The sequence below is a fragment of the Carassius auratus genome, chromosome 16 (assembly GCF_003368295.1).
Source record: "Carassius auratus strain Wakin chromosome 16, ASM336829v1, whole genome shotgun sequence".
Classification (NCBI taxonomy): domain Eukaryota; kingdom Metazoa; phylum Chordata; class Actinopteri; order Cypriniformes; family Cyprinidae; genus Carassius; species Carassius auratus.
In genome coordinates this window covers 22,826,782-22,846,309 of record NC_039258.1, presented here as the reverse complement: position 1 = coordinate 22,846,309, position 19,528 = coordinate 22,826,782, and the positions used below count along the sequence as shown (strand labels likewise).

Below are 19,528 nucleotides of genomic sequence, written 5' to 3'. Positions count from 1 at the left end.
TTCGCATTGCCGTCAAGTCAGACTTCCTTACTGCATGTTGGACTCCAGCAGGGCTGGCCTTTTATCACTGGCCCTGTTCATTATTTTTATGGACAGAATTTCCAGGCGCAGGCAGGGGCCGGAGGGTGTCCGGTTTGGGGACCACATGATTTTGTCTCTGTTTTTAGCAGTTGATGTTGATATGTTGGCTGCATCGCGCCAGGACCTTCAGTGTGCGTTGGGACAGTTTGCAGCTGAGTGTGAAGGGGCTGGGATGAGAATCAGCACCTCCAAGTCTGAGGCAATGGTTATCAGCCAGAAAAGGGTGGCATGTCTCTTTAAGGTTGGTGTAAAGATCCTGCCTCAAGTGGAGGAATTCAAGTATCTTGAGGTCTTGTTCACGAGTGAGGGAAAGATGGAGTGGGAGATTGACAGGCAGATAGGTGCAGCTTCTGCAGTGATGCGGTCGATGTACCTGTCCGTCATGGTAAAGAAGGACAGATTTACCGGTCGATCTATGTTCCTAATCTCACCTATGGTCATGAGCTGTAGGATAAGAAAGGACAAGATCCTGGATACAGGTGGAGAATTAGCTTTCTCCATAGGGTGGCTGGGCGCTCCCTTATGCTTATGCCGAATTTGCGTCTGCCGCCCGAGTTGAAATTTTTTTACTTTGGCGTCAATACGCGCAGTCATTGAGCAGTCAACCGGAGCTATATGACACAAGTATCCCACACAAGTGCATATTTCAGGAATTAAAAGGACCTTGCTTGGAAGAGTGTGTCGTAAATACACATTTAACTGTTGAGTCACTTACACGCGTTTATCAACCCGCAGCCTTCCTGCTGTTTTTTTAACAACTATTTTCCCCCTATATAGCCTACAGCTACTTTTCGGTAACAAGATAATGTGTTTATTCAGAGGACGTGTGCAGGAAAAAGTGGAAAAGCCCGAATGCTCTATCAACATCAGCCACCTTGCAAACAGACAACCGCCTAGCACTTGCCCCTCCCACAGGAAGCAGATTTAGCCTCAGACACTCGTCAATTTCACTTCAAACTTTTGCTTTCTACGTGCGTTTTCGATCTAGACGTGCAAATGCATTAAAAATGTTCAAGAGGCAAACTAGAGGCGGTAGACGCGAATTGGACACTCTACTCACATTCGGTGTGAACACAGATTTAGAGTTAGGGTGAGGAGCTCGGCCACTCAGGAAGAGCTCAGAGTAGAGCCGCTGCTCCTCCAGATCAAGAGGATCCAGCTGAGGTTGCTCGGACATCTGTTCCGGATGCCTCCTGGACACCTTTCTGGGGAGGTGTTCAGGGTATGTCCCACCGGGAGGAGGCCCCAGGGAAGACCGAGGACACGCTGAAGGGACTATGTCTCCTGGCTGGCCTGGGAATGACTCGGTATCCCCCCGGAAGAGCTGGAGGAAGTGTCTAGGGAGAGGGAAGTCTGCTTAGACTGCTGCCCCGTGACCCGGCTCCAGATAAGTGTAAGAAGTTGAATGGATGGATGGACAAATGTTAAGACCTGTGGCTCCAAAAGGCTGAATATAAATCATCATATTAGAATGATTTCTGAAGATCATGTGACACTGCAGAGTGGAGTAATGATGCTCAAAATACAGCTTTGATCACAGAAATAAATTGCAGTTTAACACATATTCACATAGAAAACAGCTGTTTAAAAATGATAATATTTCACAATATTGCAGTTATTTTGCAGCAACTTTTCTGCACTGGACTCTTATTATACTGGCAGCAACACAAATCTTGGCTGTGTAACATTTGAAGAAATGCAGACAGAGGTTTTGTCCCACACACTGAAAAAAAAAAAAACTTTAAGAACTTTATTTTAAGAGTGTAGTTTATGGGTCAGTCTCCATCTCCATCACCATCTGAACCCCATCAGTCTGTGTCCTGATCCATCGGTCATACTTTATCATTCTCCGCTCGGCCGTCACTGGTAACACATGATGAGGCCTCCAGTGTTTCTCAAGCAGCCTAAAGGGGGTTTAAGCCATATAAGGCCTGATCGTTACCTGTTTAACTATTCATGGTGGACACAGGTGCCAAGTGTTGGTGTGTGTGTCTCTCAGGCCAAAGGAAGACATGCTAATACCCCAGATAAGAGAACGTGTATCTCTGACTGACGACTGCAGGGTGATTGAGCCAGCAACAGGATCAAGCTATTTCTTTCAAACGTCTTCACTTCGCATCGGTTGGGAATGAAAATTCGAGGTCAGAGTCAAGTGCATGCAGTTCAGCAGCTCAGTTTAGTTTCATGAAGTCTCAAACCGATGAAGAGCAGAGCTTCCTGTGAGAGCTGGAATGTGAGACTCATCTGATACAGAGCTTGTTTACACCGACAGAAGCACAACATCGACGACTAGGGTTGCTTTTGACAAGAACAACTGGGAAGAAGTAACATCTGGACAATGCCATGACCAAATCCGGCTCATATCTTGGATGTCACGTGTCTGTCACTCAGTGAGGCTTTGACTCACTAATAGAGTTGATTCCTCTGTTCTTCAGTAATCATGGACCAGCCTCTTCCACTGTCTCGACTGGACATTGATGTGGATTTGGGCTTCGCTCTCTTCTTCTTGGCTGTGCTGTGTTTGTTTCTGCTGGTTACAATGGTTCGTTGTGCTCAGATGGTTCTGGATCCGTACAGTGCTATCTCTGTGTCCACGTATCAGGAGGAGCAAGAGCAAGAGGAAGGGTGAAGGTTCAAGCCGGCGCACCACTGGAGAACCACTGCTTTGAGAACACAAGCAGAAACACATCTGAACTTTCTCTAACCCTCTTTGTGTGGAGACTCTTGGATTTCAGTGCAGCTCATCCGGGATCTGAGTGTCATTATGAGATCTCATTACCAGCAGGAATCATTGAGTGCAAATAAATCAACAAAACTGCATGTGAATGTGAGAAATCTGATGCAGCTGGATGAGAGCGTCCTACAGAATAAATATGCTGTCTCACTGAATATTCTGCCTTCTGTTTTTGGTTCAGTGAGTCTTAACTGTATTAACTATAGTGCTGTGAAACTAAAAACCACAGGAAGGATCCAGTTACACTTTTACAGCTGATTACATGGCAAGGTTCAAAATGTGAATAGGGTTTAAATAACACACACACACACACACACGCATCAGATTTGAACTGAAATTTGAAAAAAATATTACAATACCCAACATAGCAATAATAAACCTATTGCTTATATATGTTCGTGATTCTTAAACATTTTTCCAGCGGAGAGGGGGAGGATGTCAGAATCACACTCAGAAGAAATCAGCAACAAGATAAAAGAAAGACTGGGAATTTAATGTCTTTTTATATGTTTTGTAATGTAGATTTTTCTTCATTGTTGCTACCTTATGCACTTCAAGTGTTTTGAGATGAAATATTTGACATAGAAATGGTCTTTAATATGTATAAGCAAAGTTATTGTTGTGAGTTTCATGTTCTTTAATAATCATTTTTGTAACGATGTTATTGTTTGTCTTTTCCTCATTGTTACTATGCACTTAAAATGTTTTGAGATGGATAGAAACCCTATTGCTGTGTGTATTTAGTCTTTTTCTAAATTCATGTTTGCGATGTATTGTTTGATGTTTTTCATTGCAACACTTCTAGTGTTTTTTTAGATTAAATATTTGACCTAGCAGTGATATTGCTGTGAATTTCATGTTTTTTTTTTTATATTGGTTTTTGTAATGTAGCTGTTTTCTAAATTTACTTAATGATTACTTAAGATTTAATTTTGTTTTATTCAGTGTTACTAGCAAACACTAATAACAAGGTACATTTTTTTTTTTTATTAAGTATTAACTGTCCAAACATTGCCCTTGAAAAAGAAGCTATTGTGTCTCTTGTTGGTGAATTAAAAAAAAAATGAATATTTTTTCTTTGTATCCATCAAAATATTACAAGATAAGGCTACGTCAATATATGTGATATCAAATAAAGGTTAGCACAAATTTAATCTAAATGTAATCCAGAGGTAATCAGATTACATTACCAAAAATACTGACTACAAAATTGGTCATATAATCTGTAATCAGCAACTATCCACCCAGCTCTGGCTAATGGTTAATTAATTTAGGCTACTGTAGGTAAAATGGTGTAGAAAAATGTTATGATACATCAATTTGTTCTAAAAGCTTAACTCTTTCTAAAAGTATGTTGTATTTTGATTTAACAAATACGTTTATTAGAAAGTTGACTGTATTTGGAAATACCCTAAATGAGATGTATATACAAGAATAAAACAAATTAAGTTAAACAAATATTTCAAGCAGTTGGAAAAGTGAATGCAGGTCAAACTGATCGTGACAGGAAGGTTTTAAAATGTTTTTTTTTTTTTTTACTAATCCTACTTGAGTAATCATGAACTTCTGTAATAAAAGTGTGCTGTAGGAGCCCTGCATCTCATTATCTTTCATCATTTTGCCAATATTTAGGGTTAGGGTTAGGATATGACAACACAAATGATCTACCAGGAGAGTCTTTAAGACATATAATGGACAGATATTTCATTACAGTCATCACATCTTCTGTCAGCACTGATCAGTGTTAGTGGTCTGACCGTAGCGCCGCTTCAGCAGACACAGATAGACATTCATCATCATTGGTACAGATGTGGAAAAATAATTAAAAAAAGCTGCAGTTCCATTCATTAAACTGAAAAAAATTCCTTAATGTCCTCATCATTACAAAAGATTGACCTCAAATGCTGAAGTGTTACAATTTTTAAGAAAGCCATAATTTAGCACAAAAAGATTGATATTGATTCCTGATTGATTTGTGGCACGCTAACGAGCCTCAGTGAGATGATCTGGTCTGGGATCAGCGAGGACTGAAGAATCCTGCTCCGAATCCATCTGACAGGAACATGAGGAGAGAGGGATGATGATGATTTAAACAGTAAGAGTTATTGGAGATGTGCATCTTTCTACAGACATGAACGTGCATGAAAATAATAAAACTGGAAGTCCTTTTCATGGTGCCATATAGTTTTACATACATCAATAGGTCACTACTGTTTGAGGTCAGTAAGATTGTATTTTTTTTTAAAAGTAAATAATACTTTTATATTTAGCAAAGACACTTTAAATAATCAAAAGTGACGTCAAGACGTGTATAATGTTGCAGTAGGTTTCTATTTCAAATAAATGCTGTTCTTTTTAACTTTCTATTCATCTGTAAATCCTGAAAAGTAAAAGGCATCACAGTTTCCACAAAAATATGAATGTTTTCAGCATTGATAATAATCAGAACTGTTTCTCAGGCAGAAGATCATGGGACGCTGAAGACTGCAGTAATGATGATGAAATTCATTTAACAGATTCACACAGAAAACACTTGTTTTTCGTTTCATTACTGTTTTTGATCAAATAAATGCAGCCTTTACTTCTTTCAGAAACAATCTCACGACCCCAAACGTTTGAGCAGTAGTGTCAGATGTGTTACGGGTTTGTGTCGATGTCGTGTGTGTCTCGTACCGGTGCGTCTCTCCTTCTGTCCTTTGGGACCCGGTGTCTCTTCTTCTTCGGTCCAGCCGCTGACTGATGAGGAAGCGTTGGAGAAGAGCTTTCTTCATCAGCACCAACATCTGGATCTAAACCTGGCTTCCCCTCATCCTGTGAACACATCGAGAGTTTAATGTGATCAGATCAAACAGATTCATTACTCCTGAAGATCAGAAGTGACAGCTCGAGCTGAGGATCATCAGTGTGTGTCACCTCCAGCGTGAAGGTGAGCTGCGCCGTCCTGTAATCATCTCCATACGAGTCCAGAGTCTTCATCAGAAACCTGACACACACACACACACACAGAGAGACACACACACACACACACACACACACACAGTATCAAATGTACCAATCCTGGACCACAAAACCAGTCATAAGGGTCCATTCTTCAAAGTTTAGAATTAGATATCATCTGAAAGCTGAATAAATAACTTTCCATCGATGTATGGTTTGTTAGGATCTGACGATATTTGGCCGAGATACAGAAAGAGAGTCCAAACAGTTGATAAAAACATCACAATAATCCACGATCTGTTTCAGCTTTTATCTTCTCCTGATATTAACTGATGGACTGGAGTGCTGTGGATTATTGTGATGTTTTTATCAGACTCTCATTCTGACGGCACCCATTCACTGCAGAGCATCCATTGATGAGACACTGATGCAATGCTACATTTCTACAAACCTGATGGAGACACAAACTCACATATATCTCAGATGGCCTGAGAGTGAGGACATTCACAGCTATTTTTCATTTTTGGGTGAACTATTTTTTAAAACAATAGAAAAGTGAATCCCCAGTAGCCGTCAGAGTCATGATGCTTTAGTAACATGTGCCAGTGTTTCTGTGCACGCACCTTCTCTCTTTCCTCAGTCGGCGTGTCAGTCTCTGCACCTGGTGGAGCCGTCCCACAATCTTCTCATTTACCTGAGAACACGTTCATGTGACATTCAGTCAAGAAGCCTTCACAAGCATCCTGTGCTCATCTCCGTGCTCACAAAGTGTGAAGTTTTGAAGAATATTCTGGCCTCTCTTTTCCCATTTCAGATTAAAAAAACTCAGCTTTTAGTTTTTCATTGGAGAACATTCACCTGCTCAATCTCTTTGCACCTCTTGCTGAGAGCGTGATACTTGCTCTGGTCCATCTCTCTCCTCTCATCGTCCTGGTCCTGTGCGGGGCCCGACGGGACCTCATCGTCCCCCAAGAGCTCAGTGCCACTGGGGCCCAGCTCCACGCCCCCCGGCTCCAGCTCCGCTTCCAGGAAGTGACCACCGAACAGAGGAGGAAGAGCCAGCCCCGAGAAGTCCTCCATCATCTGGAGCACACACACACACACACACACAACACACGCTGCTAGAGTTAATATAACTGCATATCGCTTTACATGTACAGGTGCTGGTCATATAATTAGAATATCATCAAAAAGTAGATTTTTTTTCACTAATTCTATTCAAAAAGTGAAACTTGTACATTATATTCATTCATTACACACAGACTGATATATTTCAGATGTTTATTTCTTTTAATTTTGATGATTGTAACTGACAGCTAAGGAAAATCCCAATTCTGTGTTCTCCAGATATCAATCAGAAAATTTGAAGAGGAAAATATTTTAACAATGTCATTGACTTGGGAAAAATTAAATTGGTAAAGATATCTATCCAACCACTCATCTGGAGTTAAATTAAAATCCCCTCCAATTAGAATAAACTCTGTGGGGTAAATAATCTTCAAATCATTTATAATGTCAGTAATTGAAAAAAAGAGAAAATTACTATTCTGATTACGATTATTATATCCGTACACATTTATCAAAAAAGAAAAAAAAAGAAAAACTTGTCTAAACTGAGAACGATTGCTAGCCAATGACCCACATGATCACCTGTAAAGATGTTAACAATCTTACTGATTAAACACAAACTAAGCATGCTTTCTATGAGCTCACAAGGAGCGTTTCTGTTCTGCGATATCAATTTGAATATGCTAATATGATTTCCATGCTTAAAATACTTGTTTTTAACAACGATTTGAATTCAATAGTTACTTACCTTTAGTTAATTATATTGCAAAGAGCAATACATGATTCACTCAGTTTATTATAATTCCTGTAGGTATGTTTTCTACTCTTCATCAGTTCCCTCTATACATAATTTAAACGATCCATCCAACAAAAGGAAGAATTAGCACGTTTCAAAAGATAAAATCAAAGTAAACATCTACTGCCTTCGAATCAACATCGAGTACGAGACGCGTTTTAAAAACGTCACTGACCGTTCAGCCAATCAACAGCGAATGCGTCACCAACATACAATTCCCATGATCCTCGAGGCGGGACTACAGAAGCAAACATGGCGGCCAGTGAGTATATTTTTGCCTGTTAGCTGCTTGAAATACGTTGTTTTTTATTTTATGTGGACTCTATCGTATTTACAAAAATAGAATAAAATTGATATTGCAGTATATTCGTGTACTAAAAATAATGATTGTATAATGTGCGAATACGAGAATGACCTTGGTCTTAAACTAGCTGTCGATGCCTGTGCTCTGCTTTAAACATGAATATATGAGAACTTACTGAAGGACTCTAATCGCTTAACAGAATTATGGCAGAACCTACCTTGACTTGTTTTTTTTTCACGTGTGACATGGTATGCTAAGAATACACGGCGATAAATCATTAGTGCTGTGAAATATGATCAAGAACCATGGTCTTACCATATCATAGATCATATGATGTGAGAGTCGAGCTCTGTGTGTTTGTGTAGTTGGCAGGTTTGTGAAGAACGCGTGGAATAAAGAGCCAGTGATCACCGTGTCCTGCGGGATCGGGCTTCTGGGTGACTGACACATTATGCTCTTCATCTCTCTGCTTTATCTATCTATCTATCTATCTATCTATCTATCTATCTATCTATCTATCTATCTATCTATCTATATCTATATATATATCTATATATATATATATATATATATCTATATATATATATATATATATATATATACTTTTCTAATCTAATCTATATATGTTGTGTTCCAGCTTGTGTTTTGCCGGCTTTGAGCCCTTTAACAAAATACACAGGAATGATGAACCAAGCTGTCCCATACAATTATCCAGGTATGTTATACTTATGGGATTTTTTTTTTTTTTTTTACTTTTTGAAATAGTTCATAAAAAAAAAAATCATGATATTCATTTTTTTTTAAATGCACCTGTATAATATACATATATATATATATATTTGAGATGCTATTAGTTTTTATCATTTATAATTTTCCTTTTTTATATTTTAATTTTAACGTTGTTGTTTTTGTCATTTTTATTTTCTTTTTAATTTAGTTTTTTAAGTTTATATTAATTTTATTTCAGTTATAGTTATTTTAGTACATAAAGCTAAAGTAAATTAAAATGTTGCTTTGGAAACTACCTGAAATAAAAGGTTTTGTATTTGTATTTTATTTCTGTGAACATGTCAAAAGTGTCAAAAATATCAAAAATGATTATTTCAATCATTTAGTAGTTTTTAGTTTCAGATTTAGTTTCAGTTAGCTGAGATGATCATGATTGTATTGATGCATGTCCAGGTGGTTCTCAGATGTTAATATTGAAACGTTGATCTCTTCAGTCCCAGTTCGAGACGATGGACACCAGCTGGACGTTCCCGCACATCCCTGTGACCCGCAGGGGAGAAACCTGCGATGGCTGAAAGACCTGTGAAAGTCCTCGAGTCCTGTACAGACACTCACCTCTACTTCTGTCTCAATAAAACATCTTTATTTAACTATACTCCTTTTATTTGATATTGTAGTTTCAGTCTTTCACACAATACACTTGCCATGAACACCAGTCATATCTTTTATTCTGCTGCAGTTTTGTAACATTCACTGGCTTTTATCATAATTGTTTGTGTATAGAGAATTAAACAAGTCCAAACCACAGAGATTAACTTTATTAATCAAGAGGAAGAAAGGCTATACAGTTATGATGAAGTTAAATCATTCCAGAGTCCTAGATGTGTAGAGTACGATGCTTTATTGTCAGGTTAAAGTACAGTCCTGCTCTAGAAGACAGTGTTCGGTGTTCTCTGGGATGTTTAGTAACAGTACAATGTGAGCAGAGACTAAACTCACACACTAATACAGACTAACATGCAGCGGAGGCCAAAAGTCTGAGACGCGCTTCATTTCACCTGAAAAACACCGTCCAGGATTCTTATGATCATTAATATAATCAATACAGGTGTAGCTAAAAAAAATAGAATAGCATGGAAAATATAACTTTCCTATATCCAGATTAATTGCACACAAACTTAAAATAAATGTTATTTTATTTTTTAAATTATGAAAAATTTAATATTAATTTTTTTTTGAGATAATGCATTTTTACATTTCCTAAACTGTATTTAATAAACGTAAGAATTAAAGCAAGGTGTAAAAGAAATGTTTAAAATTAAATAAAATTATTCAATATAAATAAGAAATATTTCAGTTTGTGTGCAATGAATCTAGAATATGAGAATGTTTTCTTTTTTTATTACAAAAAATACTTTTCTGTGATATTCTAGTTTTGGAGATGCACCTGTAGAAGATCAGGTGATGATGAGAACATGAGCAAATATCAAATTCATGTTTGTTTTATTTCTGTATGAAATACATACAGTACATTAAATGTTCTCAGTCTTTTGGGCTCACTGTATTACACTATACCATTACATTTGCATATATAAGTTTGGATATTAAACTTTTAGCATTATGCAATTAAATATATTGTTATAATAGAAAAAAGTGAATAAATGAACTGACCCTGGAGTGAAGAAATAATTAAAACATGCGTGAACAAAGCGCTCTCCATTAATAACTGGTTAGATTGGTTTCACTGTAAAATAAAGGTGTTTTAAGACAGTTCTGAATCAATGTACTGCCAGTAACACACAAACTCAAGAGTAAATGAAGCATTTTCTTCAGGTTAATTTCAAACCACTGACATAAACATCTTTAACTAAGTCTTCAGGCCCAAAACAACGGTAAAAAGGTCATCTCCAGCAACAGACACGTCCTCAAGCACATCTACACTTTCCACAGCCTTCTGTCACGTCTCGAGCGTTAGCTTCACAGATCTTCACATCACACTATAACTCCTTCAAAGTCCTCCTGTATATAATCACACGTTCACTTCACCTGCTCCTCCCAGAATGCTCTGGGATCCCTTGTCTTCATTCAATATTACAAATCAAATAACAGTTTTAGTATCTTATCTTACGAGTGTGAAGTACACTTATGACACGAGTGAGTAAATAACCACAGAATTTACATTTACAAAACTTGATTAAGATATTTCACGAAGCTACATTGTGAATCAGATGTCAGTTACCAGAAAACATCTAGGTTTTGTCATACTTCATTTCTAATCGACTGTTTCATTGTCTTTACACTAAACGGAGTGAGAAACTGTTGTCATGATGTGGAATCAAATCTTAAAGGTCAGTTTTATGATGTGCACTCACATGAAGACCTTGAAATATTAAATTTTTCTGATATCCTGAATCCTAAATGCTCTTAATTCTCTCACATTGGTTATTGTGTGAATGTTTTATGTGTCCTGGGTTGTTCCTGAAGCTTTAACAGGAGCATGTGTGGCTGTCAATCAAAGGCTCTGCTGTATCAGAGGGGCGGAGCATGTGTGGCTGTCAATCAAAGTCTGCTGTATCAGAGGGGCGGAGCATGTGTGGCTGTCAATCAAAGGCTCTGCTGTATCAGAGGGGCGGAGCATGTGTGGCTGTCAATCAAAGGCTCTGCTGTATCAGAGGGGCGGAGCGGTCGTTGGTCACCGTCTTCTTGAGCCGAATGTGAGCGAACGGGTTGATCCTGTGAAGAGGGGAGGGTCAGATGATTTAACCCATCAGACAGAGAGCTGTTGTGGACACAGGTGACGGTCTTTACCTGCTGGGTGACGGGGGTGAAGAGGTGAAGTCAGTCGACATCTGAGGAACAGAAACATACAGAATATAAAACTACACAACGAAAGAGAAAAAAGACATGTTCTATGAAGCATCCTGGGGTTTCATGTGCTGCTCAGTTTTGGGAGCTTGGTCTATTTTGCTTTGGGTGTTTTGATTCAATAATCTGAATAAAGACAGAGTACACATTTAAAGGCACAGTTCATCCAAAAATGAAAATCATGTCATCGTTTGCTCCAAACCTGTATGAATTTCTTTCAGCTGTTGGAACAGTTGACGGTAGCCATTGACTTCCACAGTATGGAAAAAAATATATGTATTTTCCATGGCTACCGTCATAGGCGTGGGAAGTGGGGTGCAGCACCCTGTTTTTATTCTGTGAGCAACTTTTACTGTTGGAAATAACTATTGTCTATTTACATTAAGTTCAAATGGCCTTGTTGGCACCCACCAGCGTGTGATTGGGCTAGTCAACATCACAAAAGACCATCGTCAATCATCAGATTCAGTGGTGTAGATGATAAAGTGTGAGTCATGCTCTTTTAGACACGATCGACCGAGGTTCAGATCTGCCTTTTTTTCTCCCTTTTCTAATTTCAAATCACATAAGAAAAGCATTTTTTAATAACAATTATGAAAATAATCCAAAAGTTAAAATAATGTGTCTACTAGGGTTAGTGTAGGTCTAGGCCTTTTGTTCCAATTAGGTGGCATCTATTTAACAATTAGATTTTTACTATTTTTTTTACTAATAAATTTACCATGTATTACAATGCTGAGGTGAGATAAATATGCCATTTTCACTTAGTGTGAATAGACCCGATATCGTGCAAGCCCCGTACTCTTGCACTATTTTATTTTTTTTTACCCTGTTCACCTGAAGCGTCTTAAAGGAAAAGTTCATCCAAAAATGTAAATTTGCTGAAACTTAAGCTGAAAATAGGTCATCCCAGAAGGTGCGTGCACAGAAACACTGACACATGTTACTAAAGCATCATGACTCTGACGGCTACTGGGGATTCACTTTTCTATTGTTTTAAAAAATAGTTCACCCAAAAATGAAAAATAGCTGTGAATGTGCTCACTCTCAGGCCATCTGAGATATATGTGAGTTTGTGTCTCCATCAGGTTTGTAGAAATGTAGCATTGCATCAGTGTCTCATCAATGGTTGCTCTGCAGTGAATGGGTGCCGTCAGAATGAGAGTCTGATAAAAACATCACAATAATCCACAGCACTCCAGTCCATCAGTGAACATCTGGAGAAGACAAAACCTGAAACACATCCAGCATTAAGATGATTTTAACTCAAACACATAGAGTCTATAATCCAGAATAACACTTCCTCCAGTGAAAAAGTGTTCTGGTCTGAATCAGGAGAGAAATCTGCACAGATCAAGCAGTGTTTAAACAGCTCTAAACTAATCTGTGAGAGACAACAGCAGATGCACCTTTTCACTGGAGGAAGTGTTATTATGGATTATAGACTATGTATATGAGTTAAAAACATCTTAATGCTGGATGTGTTTCATCTTTTGTCTTCTCCAGATGTTAACTGATGGACTGGAGTGCTGTAGATGTTTTTATCAGCTGTTTGGACTCTCATTCTGACGGCACCCATTCACTACAGAGCATCCATTGATGAGACACTGATGCAATGCTACATTTCTCCAAACCTGATGAAGACACAAACTTGGATGGCCTGAGAGTGAAGATATTTTCCGCTAGTTTTCGTTTCATTCAGAGAGCACCAGAGTCGCAGTGACAGTCGTGGTGAAGGTGGTTTCACTGACCCTCGTCCTGCTGCTCTCGGGGTTCATCATGCTGTAGGGTCGCGGTCTGAAGGTGCTGATGCGCTGGGATATAACACTCCTCTCGTCCTCAGAGTCAGGACTGACCTGCAGCGTCTGACCCGCGGGGGGAAGCCTGTCCAGCTGTCCCATACTGCTGCTGTTCACCTTCGACAGGACCGGAGGACTGCAGACACAGAGAAGAAGAGAGAGCAGTGATGGGAACACATGCCTTCACTGATATCACTGCACGCTTGTTTCTCCTACAGACCTGAGCTCCTGTCCGGGAGAGCTGGGGAACGGCTGAGTGTAGGAGAAGGGAAACCAGCCTTTTCTATGAAGGAGAGATCAGAACATCAGCATCACGATAAACCAGCGTCTGGATATCAGAGGCATCATAAACATCATCAGCACTACGCTTTTAAAAGGCCTGTCATACAAGAGTGAAAAAAACTACCGATGAATACAAGTCTGTACAAACCAGATGAAATGAAATGCGCTGTAGTCAATAATATGTAATATAGATGATAAAAGAGTGCACTGTATTTCAGACGCATGATCCCAATGCTCACACTTACTGTACACTCTTTCATTGTTTCATTACTCTCATTCATTTAAATAAAACAGAGACAAAATCATATACCTATTGCAACTTATTTTATCGCAGTTAGCTACCCAAGAAACTAATTTTCATTTAATTTTAAGTTAATATTCTTATTTTATTTTAATCTATTTTAATCTTGGTTGAATCTTTGGTGTTTTTTATATTTCTACTAAGCTTTTTTTTTGTAATTTTAGTACTTATTTTATTTCAGTTAGCGGCCAAAGCAACATTTAAAATGTTCATTTAAAAATACTTAAATTACTGAAATTAAAGATAAAATAAACATTCCTAAAAATGTTAAAAACTACTTAAAAAAAGCTAATAAAAACAATTAAATACAACAAAATGGCCAATAAATAAAATATAAATATTCTTTAACTATGATTAAAATTACTTTAAATAATAAATTACTTAAACTAAAATACAACTGAATAAAAACTATTTAAAAATAAGTTCCGGAAAAGTTGGACGAAACAAATGTAACAAAATAAAATAAAACTGAAAATATAAAAATACAAATAATTTCAGAATATAACTAAATACTATATTAGTATATTAATAATACGAAGATAAGTCTCATCTCTGGTGTGAGTAGGTCCACACGAATGCTCAGTTTTGAAGAGCTTTACTCTTGGAGGGAACAGGTTTTTAACTTGCTTCAAACAAAAGGAAAATCTTGTTTTATGCCATTGTAAAACCACCATACAGTATAATCCTTGTTCTAGGAACTGTCTCAGGTTACGTATGTAACCATAGTTCCCTGAGTAGGGAACTTCAAACTGCATCCTCTAGGGGGCGCTTTGAGGAACACCTCGTCGTGACCCATGTGTGAAGCATACATTGAAAAAACAACAACTTGCTGGCCAGTGACAGCCTCTGATGTCACTACCGGCGCGACTATAAATAATAATAATAAATCAATGTATGCTTCAGACACGGGTCACGACGAGGTGTTCCCCGAAGCGCCCCCTAGAGGACGCAGTTCGAAGTTCCCTCGAAAGGGAACAGTCTCCTCATATTACTGACATGATTATTCAGTTCTACGCTACAAATCAGCATGAAAATGTCATATAGCTAGTGTTAAACGGTCCCTGACTGAAAGGCTGATGGTCAGATACCGTCCCGTGCGCTCGTTCTGGCCGTAGTGCCAGCCGTCTCTGGGCTCACTGATCAGCAGGGACAGAGCGTCTCCAGGCAGGAAGGACAGCAGACATGAGCTTCCTCCTCGGTCTCCGGGCTTCTGTCCCTCGCAGGAGTCTGGGGAGTGAGGGAACAGAGCCTCCACACGGGACGGAGCACAGAGAGGGAGCACGCGGGGGAGAGTCCAGCCTGAACCAGCACAACCACCACAGACAGTTAAACCACACACGAGAAGGAGAGCACAGGAAAACAGACACGAAAACACAATCTATGTCTGTCAAACTCAACACCAAAAAGACCAAACACACCATAAAAGTGCCCTAATGCTTTTGGAATTATAACTTGTTCCACAGAAAGATATGGTGAAACAGTGTTATTATTGTTCTATTTATAATTATATGCATCTAAAATTGTTCTATCACCTTGACAACCAATCTAAATAAAATAGTTTAAGTAAATAAAGCTTAAAAGTACTCAAATTACTCAAACTAAAAAGATAAATAGTTTTAGATAAAAAGAAAAGACAGCTAAAAGGAAATAAGAAAACATTACTAAAACTTAAACTAAAAATTTAAATGAACTGAACTAAAAATTATTTCATTTAAAAATAAAACCTAATTAAAAATATGAATAAATACTATGATAGAATATATTTTAATAGCACTGTTTTGAAACATTGCTATTTAAAAAAAAAAGTGTAAAAAAGATTATATATATATATATATATATTGAAATTAAAATATTTAACATTTATATTCAAAAATTAAATATTGTATTACTATATAAATATTATATAATATTATTAAATATTAATATTTTAAATGGAAATTATGTTTATATATATATATATATATATATATATATATATATATCCTCAATATGTATATTTTGGACTAAAATAATGACCAGAGTAATTCCTCACACAACAAATGACACACACACTCACACATGCTCACACACAGACACACACACACTCACTCACTCTCACACTCACACACACACACACACACACACACACACACTCACTCACACACTCTCTCTCTCACTCACACACACACACACACACACACACACACTCTCACACACACTCACACACACACACACTCACTCTCTCTCTCACACACCCACACACACACACACACTCACTCTCACACTCAAACTCACTCTCTCACACACTCTAATACACACACACTAACACACCCATGCACACCACACACACACACACACAGACACATTCTCTCTCTCTCTCTCACACACACACACACACACACACACTCACACTCTCACCCATGAGTCCCTGGCGAGTGTCGCTGGACTGTCTCCTGGGCAGAGGCAGTGTGGAGGTGGAGTAGAGGTCAGGAGCAGCAGGACAGTTGGACAGCGCTCGGGTCAGAGGGGCGCTGTGAGTGGAGCTGGGGGTGTGGCTAACAGTGGGAGGGGACTGACACCCAGACACGCCCACTGCTGGCTGGGAGTGGGCGGTGCTGGCTGAAGAGCTGGAGTGGGTGTGTCCATTACTGGAGGGGTTCTGTTGCTGCTGCTGAGGACGACTGCTGCTGTCACCGTTCAACAGAGGAGGGACTTCCTGTACAGACAGCCTCTGAGAGAGCAGACACAAATCAACCACCGTTAGTTCTACATCTAACTGAGAATTAGTTCTATATCTAATTGAAGTTATTTGGGAATTCGGCATTGATGTTATAATAAATTATTTTTCTGTAGCTTTATTAATATTGATTGAAAGAACGCATGGAAAATGAGATACAAATTTTGTATTGATAACAGAATTGTGTTCTACCAAATACTTCATAAGATTTATCCAGTTGAGCATGTTTTAGAAAGAATTAGGTTGAACATCTGAAATGTGTGGATTTGTTTTATCATATTGTATAGGTGCATCAAAAAAAAAAAAAAGAATTTTGTGGAAAAGTCCTTTTTTTCAAAAAGTAAAACTTTCTTATTCATTTAAGATTCATTACATGTAAAGTAAAACATTTTTGATGATTAGAGCTTACAGCTCATGGAAGTCAAACTCCATTTGAGTTTAAATTATCATCATGGGGAAGACTGCTGTCTTGGCAATGGTCCAGAAGATGATCACTGACACCCTCCACAAAGAGTAAATCACAGAAGATCATTACTTCACAGAGTGCTGTATCAAAGCATATCAAATGCAAAGTTGACTGGAAAGAAGAAATTGGGTGGGAAAAGGTGCATATGCAACAGAGATGACCATGCGATGGAGAATACTGTAAATCAAAGCTGATTCAAGAACATGGGAGAGCTTCACAAGAAGTGGACTGAAGACGGAGTCAGTGCAGCAAGAGTCAAGAGCTCAGATGTCTTCAGGAAAAGTGCTACAGCCGTCACATTCATAGAACCGAGCCACTTCTGAACCAGAATAAAAACCTCAGAAACATTTCACCTGGGGTGAGGAGAAAAAGAACTGGACTGCTGCTCAGTGCTCCACAGTCCTCTTTTCAGATGAAAGTAAATTTTGCATTTCGTTTGTAATTCAAGGTCTGGAGTGTGGAGGAAGACTGGAGAGGCACATAATCCAAGCTGCTTGAAGTCCAAGCTTTATGGAGATGCTGATTTCATTTTGCAGCAGGACTTTCACCTGCCCACAGTGAAAAAAACACTTCCGGTGATATTACTGTGCTTGTTTGGCCAGCCAACATGCCTGACCTGAAGCCCATATAGAATCTATGGGATATTTTGAAGAGAAAGATGAGAAACAGTGGATCTGAGCTGAAGCTCAACAGTGTCTCAGGAGGATCGCTTCATGCCACACCACACTGATGCTGAAGGAGCCTCAACCAAGACTGAAAGCAGAAATCTACATACTTTAAAGGACTTGAGCTTCTCTGTTTTGCAGATTATATATATATATATATATATATATATATATATATATATATATATTTTTTTTTTTTTTTTTTTTTTTTTTTTTGATCTTAGGAAATATTGAGATACTGGATTTTTGACTTTCATGAGCTGTAATCTCTAATCATCAAAATGAAAAAATGAAATGTTTTACATGTTATGAATCTAGAATGTATGAAATTTTCACTTTTTTAAATAACAAATTTTCATATTCTAAATGAGACAAACAACATCAACAACAAAAACTATTTTATATATATATAAATAACTTGAAACCATGTAATAAATGTTATAATGAAATGAAATAATGAAATATATAGAGGAATATTTCATTTTAAAATAATTTATTTGAATCTAAGATATGTCTTAATAGTGACACTGTAAATTCAGATTAAATGAATTCACTATAGGTTTTAATGAATACCTACGAAATATACATTTAACTCAGGAAATTATTGAATAATAACCCAAACTAATTACTAAGTATTACATTTAAAAGTAATAACACTACGACCAACATGCCACTAGTCCGGAGTCAAATTTTTGCTTTTTTCTTCAAAATGAAAACAATATTTGGTAACACTTTATTTTAGGCTCTCTTAACTAGTTATTTATTAGCATGCATATCATTAGAATATTAGCCATATACCAGTAATAATTAAGCACATAATAATGCCTTATTTTACATGACCTACAGTACATCCCTAATCCTACCCAATACCTAAACTTTACAACTACTTTACTAACATTAATAAGCAGCAAATTAGGAATTTATTGAGGGATAAATCGTAGTTAACAGTGAATAAGTGTTCCCTATTCTACTCCACAAATCCATCATTAACAGACACAAAACACTTTGATATTTAACTTGAGCATAGCCAGTTATTAAATGTGTTGATATGTTAAGAAATGTCCCTATAATTTAACTTAAAAATCTAAATGGAAATTACAGTATATTTTACATAACATGAATCTTATTGTATGACCATTATGTTCAGAAATTTTTTTTTTGTATAATGTGAAATGCATGTGATAAACCTGTTCTGTGGGCTGAGTGATGCCCAGTTTGGCGTTGCGCAGGACCTCGGCGAGTCCTGCTCCTCCAGAGCTCTGGGGGGCGGTGTGACGCAGCAGGTTCAGCGCTCGCTCCGGGAGCTTGGTTGGCTGAGCACATGACTGCTGCCATGATGACAACTTCTGAGACAACAGCTCTCTCACCTACCAAACACAATCAGATCTTAAGACTGCTGATGGCCATACACACCTTACTTTAATAAGTGCTCAAGTCTCTTCAGCTCAGCAGTCGTTCATATAATCAACTAATTTCAAACACAACTGTTGGCATGGATGCAAAAAGACATTATGCTGATTCTTAAATATAAAATGTCTAGTGAGTGGCGCTAAAAGCTTGTTCAGTTTTATGTGAAACAGATAAATCTGGCAACATTTTGTTAGACCAAAAAGTCTATCTATTGTTTATGTACCACCTACACTAAACGTTAGATTGAAGAAGTTTACAAATCATTTATTTATATATATATATATATAAAGTCAGATTCGCATTCGACCCGCCGGCCACCAATTGAATAGCCCTGCTATAAAGGTTGCACTCATCCACATTAACATTGTGAAGTCT

General features: G+C 37.8%; 3 protein-coding genes across 4 annotated transcripts in view; 1 reads left to right on the top strand and 2 right to left on the bottom strand.

Moving 5' to 3' along the window:
- Positions 1-4,480: 4,480 nt before the first annotated feature.
- On the bottom strand, positions 4,481-7,767 carry LOC113116564 (TCF3 fusion partner homolog). The gene is made up of 6 exons (XM_026284792.1): positions 7,569-7,767; positions 6,611-6,835; positions 6,376-6,446; positions 5,729-5,798; positions 5,489-5,626; positions 4,481-4,867 (listed from the first exon to the last, which is right to left on the bottom strand). The coding sequence occupies exons 2-6, from the start codon at positions 6,833-6,835 to the stop codon at positions 4,799-4,801; spliced, it is 573 nt and encodes a 190-aa protein (XP_026140577.1). The 5' UTR covers positions 7,569-7,767; the 3' UTR covers positions 4,481-4,798.
- A 14-nt stretch (positions 7,768-7,781) lies between these two features.
- Positions 7,782-9,304, top strand: LOC113116565 (NADH dehydrogenase [ubiquinone] 1 alpha subcomplex subunit 3-like). Its single transcript, XM_026284793.1, has 4 exons — positions 7,782-7,878; positions 8,286-8,357; positions 8,558-8,635; positions 9,144-9,304. The coding sequence occupies exons 1-4, from the start codon at positions 7,869-7,871 to the stop codon at positions 9,233-9,235; spliced, it is 252 nt and encodes an 83-aa protein (XP_026140578.1). The 5' UTR covers positions 7,782-7,868; the 3' UTR covers positions 9,236-9,304.
- Positions 9,305-9,452: 148 nt separating this feature from the next.
- Positions 9,453-19,528, bottom strand: part of LOC113116563 (brain-specific angiogenesis inhibitor 1-associated protein 2) — a 32,225-nt gene continuing 22,149 nt past the window's right edge. The window contains exons 9-16 of one of the 2 annotated variants that reach the window (XR_003294038.1): positions 18,931-19,110; positions 16,294-16,606; positions 14,985-15,195; positions 13,534-13,596; positions 13,266-13,449; positions 11,458-11,498; positions 11,241-11,382; positions 9,453-11,148 (exon numbers count right to left, since the gene is read on the bottom strand). Coding sequence is in view for 1 of the 2 variants with exons in the window: in XM_026284791.1 (XP_026140576.1) it covers positions 11,301-11,382; positions 11,458-11,498; positions 13,266-13,449; positions 13,534-13,596; positions 14,985-15,195; positions 16,294-16,606; positions 18,931-19,110 (1,074 nt within the window). In the remaining variant the exon portion in view is untranslated. Of the gene's footprint in view, positions 11,383-11,457; positions 11,499-13,265; positions 13,450-13,533; positions 13,597-14,984; positions 15,196-16,293; positions 16,607-18,930; positions 19,111-19,528 lie in introns of both variants that reach the window. The other variant, XM_026284791.1, reaches the window with a different exon arrangement.